Source organism: Loxodonta africana, chromosome 18 (assembly GCF_030014295.1).
Source record: "Loxodonta africana isolate mLoxAfr1 chromosome 18, mLoxAfr1.hap2, whole genome shotgun sequence".
Classification (NCBI taxonomy): Eukaryota; Metazoa; Chordata; class Mammalia; order Proboscidea; family Elephantidae; genus Loxodonta; species Loxodonta africana.
Window position 1 is genome coordinate 52,629,016 of NC_087359.1, and position 4,509 is coordinate 52,633,524.

A 4,509-nucleotide genomic window follows, 5' to 3' on the forward strand; every position below is an offset into this window, starting at 1 on the left:
GTCACCCATCTGGAGAACAAACTTCCTCATAAACACCCCAACCAAGTAAGCAGCTAAGCCATTCTTGTGTGTCCCTTAAACTCTGGTAACCATAGGCAACCTTGGGTAATGTAATTCACATGACACAATTATGCTTAAAATTTTCTTGCCTAGGCACCTTCAACTTCCATGTCTTGTGACCCAGGGATGTCTATAAGAAGGAGGGGAGATAGCTCAGATCCCAGAAGGAAGTCAGCAGTAGTGCATTTCCAAGGACCTGCTCAGCTCTGCCCACATTTCTCTGCCTGTCCAGCATCATGAAGGTCTCCGTGGCTGCCCTCTTCATCCTCCTCTTCAACTTGGTCCTCGGCTTCCAAGACTCCTCTCAAACAAGTGAGTCAGTTGTTCAGTTTTCTTTCACAGTCGTTCACCACACTCTTGCCAGAAATCAGACATCTTCCAAGGGCTGTGGCCTGAGACTCCCCATATGAAATTGTTGTTGTGCTTCTCTTGTGCTGTCAAGTCAATTCTGACTCATGACAAACCCATGAGTCACAGAGTAGAACTGCTCCATAGGGTTTTCTTGGCCGTGATCTTTACAGAAAAAAAAAAAAATATACAGAAGCAGCTCCTTTTTCCCCAAAACTTCAACTCTGATTTATGCTGCCTCTCTCTACTTCTTCCTGGTTCTCTCAGGGCTACTTGTTCTCCTCAGCAATGACTCCTGTTACCCTTGCTCCCTCACAGATTATGTTTACACTCCATCCAACTGCTGCCTCTCCTACACTTCCCGGCCACCACCCCAAAAAGTTGTGATTGCCTATTTTAAAACCGGCAGCGAGTGCACCAAGCCTGGTGTCATGTAAGTATCTGTTTCCCTGCCTGTCCCTGGGAAAAGACAGGCAGGACACATCAGGAAAGAGTGTCCATAGAAGCTGAGGTGAGGAGCAGCTCTCAAGTAACCAGCTGATAAGTAAGGAGCCATCCTAGGAAAGCCCATCCCTCTGGAGACCTGTATGGGCACAGGACACAGGGAGAGAGGCCACTGGGCTGTTTCCTGACATGGCTGGGGCCTGCAGGGAGCCAACAGTGACCCTTCCGAAAGCAGACGGAAGAGAGGAGAGGACCAGACAGCAGAAAGAGGGTGGCCTGAAAGAGTCCCCATAAATCACTCAGGGAAGGACTGGGGGTCCCTGGGGTTTAGGGGATGATTCCTTGATAAAATGGACTAGTCCTGAGTCTCCCAGGACCTGAAGAGGGAGGAAGGAGTCATAATTAGTCAAGAATGTCCTTACTCATTTCTCTATATGATACTTCTGCTCTCTCCACAGTTTCTTCACCAAAAAGGGTTACCATGTCTGTGCTAATCCCAGGAGCGACTGGGTGCAGAAATATGTCCGGGACCTGGAGCAGAATTCCTGAGTTGTCTAGAAGAAACCAGTTAGAGGGGTGGGTAGACTGGGGAGCAGGAACTTGAACTAGGGGAATAACCTCATAACCCCAGATGTCCTTCTCCTATAGGTCCCTCCTTTCACTAACCATACTCTAAAATCTTTCATAACTTTAGTTTATGCAAGCCATTTAAATATTCTAAATTGTTTTACTCCTTGGATGTTTTCTCTGAGAAATCTTATTGCATCCTCTTATCCCCACCATCCCTTCCCACTGGGCTATGAGTCCCAGTGGCTGACTCATATTTAGAATGATCCTGCTGTTCTCTCTAGGTAGACATTGAACCAAATCCATCCACAGATGCTTACTGAGTTTTTCTGAGCCCTTTACTCTGCTAAAAATGCCAGAACAATAAAGATACTTTTCATGTTTTTAAGTAAACCTCAGACATATGGTTATTCCATTGTTTTTGTTTTCCTAAAAAATCCATTTCAATGGTTGAAAGGAATAAAAGGGAATGATTAGGGGGGACATCTGAGTAGGAAGGGAAGACAAGAGAAAGAGGATGAGTGCCATTCTAATTACAACAGACTTTACACTGGTGATACATCCCCTATAGACTGAAAAAAAAAGCTAACTATTAAAAAGAAAAATTTGTATGTATCGGGAAAGTCCACCACTTAAATGAACACCAATGTAAGACATTCTGTCATGCATTATTATAAATTAAGCTTTCTTAAGAATACAAGTTAACAGTTTTTGAGAGCTTCCTATGAGCCATGGTCTGTGCTAAGAGGTTTACAGGCATTCTCTAGCCTTCGAAGTGTCATTTTGTATATACTCTTAATTCCCATCTGACATATGAAGAAATGGTTTCAGTGAGTTGAAAAAACTTGCCCAAGGTCACACAGCTAGTAGTGTTGGAATCAAACTTACAGACCAGAGTTCAAGACCCAATCTTAATTAACCACCAGGAAAGCTTCCCTCGATGAGCCCGTGTTCTACCTAGACCATATCTATCAGAAATGCACAGCTCCCTGATAAGAGACAGTCTACTCCAGATAAGCAAAGACCATCCTCTTGGGTGGGGTAATGGCCAGACAGCTCTATCTTCTAGTACATCACTTGATCTATAGGAAATTTATTCTTTCTTGAAAAGTAAGTGCAACAAAGTCTTCCTACCCAGCCGTTTATTGCCAGTTGCCTTTTCGCCTGTGCCAATAGGCTGTAAGCCTAACAACATACCTGCTGTTATGCAGAAATCTCAATTTGGGAATGAACAGAAGTTCTTCCCTCCTTGCAGACAAATTGTTACACATGACTCTTTTTCCAAGATACATCCCTTCTCTTGGTTCCATTGGGTAGAGGAGTGACAGCAGTTTGTACCAGCATCAATTTTTCTCTCCTTGCACCATTCCCCAATCTTTAATAATATAGACTGGAGGAAGTGAGGGGTTGGGAGTGAAGATGGTGGGGCCTGTCTTGCTATCTCCAGGTTCTATTCACCTTGGAGCATATATTTGGCCCCAATTATTGGACCATCTCTTTAGAAAAATTGCAACAAGGCAAGCCTTCTCAACATCTTGCATTACTCTACAAAAAATTTCAGGAAGTCAGAGGGAAGCAATAGTTCCTAATGCTTGAGAACAAATGGGAAGAAATATATGTTAATGAAGTTTTAACTCCAGAACAGCTCCACTTGTTCCCCACAATTTTGGGGCTGGGGAGGGGAGGAATGTGCCATGCATATGATTGACAGAGAAGTAATATCCTTCATTGAAAACAACAGATGAATGAGAAAAAGGCAAGCATATGCTGAACATTTAGGGGTATTAAGCAAACATTTTTCTATTTCAAAGAAATTAAAATATTCCCTTTCTCCATAATCTCTCTATGCCATTATCAGAGATGAAAGTGAATTTCACTTAGACTAGATCAAGTAGCCTGGGGAATGAAAATAACAGGTGCTCAAGCAATTTGTTATATAATAACTAGAATGGGTACGAGAGAGTGAGTGAAAGAAAATAGGATTGCTGCAGGACTGCTGCTCATGGCAATGATTGTTGTTGTTGTTAACTGCTGATGAGTCAGCCCCCGACTCATGGAGACCCCATATGTTACAGAGTAGAACTGCTACATAGGGTTTTCTTGGCTATAATCTTTATGGAAGCAGATCACCAGGCGTTTTCTTCCTTGGAGCCACTGGGTGGGTTTGAACTGCCAACCTTCAGGTTGGCAGCTGATCACAAACTACTTGCTCCACCCAGGCTCCTTCTCATAATGGTAGAGCAAGTAATTTTGACAAAATTGAAGATAACTAAAAAGAAAGCTAAATCTATTTTTAAACACCTTCAAAATAGTGTCTGAGAACTAAAAATTAGTAAGAATTATTGATTTGAGATCCCAGAAATCCATAGATACAAACCTAGCGTTCTAGGCCTCTTCTAGACTAAGGATGTTTGCAGTTCAGAAGAGGTGGCTGAAAAGGTAAACTGAACCACTGACAGCCTCAACAAACTGGAGGGAAAAATGAGATCCAGGGCTGTCCAAGTGTAGGAACCTTAGGAAATCATCCTCTGCTTGGGCTGATACCTGAGGAGTAGAAGTAGATCAGAAGTGAAAAAAAAAAAAAGTGAACCAGTCCTTAAATAGACAGGTGCCCACTTTCAGACACCTGGGTGACCCAGAAAATCTCAAGCCCTGAAATCTTTTTAACATAATCCAGATTCTAGTGCAATAGATGGCTGATTTAAAAAAAAAAAAAAAAAAAAAAGCTTAAAATTTTGGGCAGTAATCTGGAAACTCAACACAAAAAAAACAAAAATCCTCAAAACTGGTCCAATGAGCAACATCATGATAAACAGAGAAAATATTGCAGTTGTCAAGTATTTCATATTACTTGGATTTACAATCAACTCGCATGGAAGCAGCAGTCATGAAATCAAACAATGTATTGCACTGGGCAAATCTGCTGCAAAGGACTTCTTTAAAGTGTTGAAAAACAAAGATGTCACTTTGGGGACTAAGGTGCACCTGGCCCAAGTCATGGTGTTTTCAATCATCTCATATGCATGCAAAAGCTGGACAATGAATAAGGAAGGCTGAAGAAGGACTGATGCATTTGAATTATGGTGTTGT

At 42.2% G+C, this 4,509-nt stretch overlaps 1 protein-coding gene across 1 annotated transcript; it reads left to right on the plus strand.

The window, feature by feature from the left end:
* Positions 1-203: 203 nt before the first annotated feature.
* On the plus strand, positions 204-1,943 carry LOC111751759 (C-C motif chemokine 3-like). The gene is made up of 3 exons (XM_023553483.2): positions 204-372; positions 727-841; positions 1,311-1,943. The coding sequence occupies exons 1-3, from the start codon at positions 297-299 to the stop codon at positions 1,399-1,401; spliced, it is 282 nt and encodes a 93-aa protein (XP_023409251.1). The 5' UTR covers positions 204-296; the 3' UTR covers positions 1,402-1,943.
* The last annotated feature ends 2,566 nt before the right edge of the window (positions 1,944-4,509 follow it).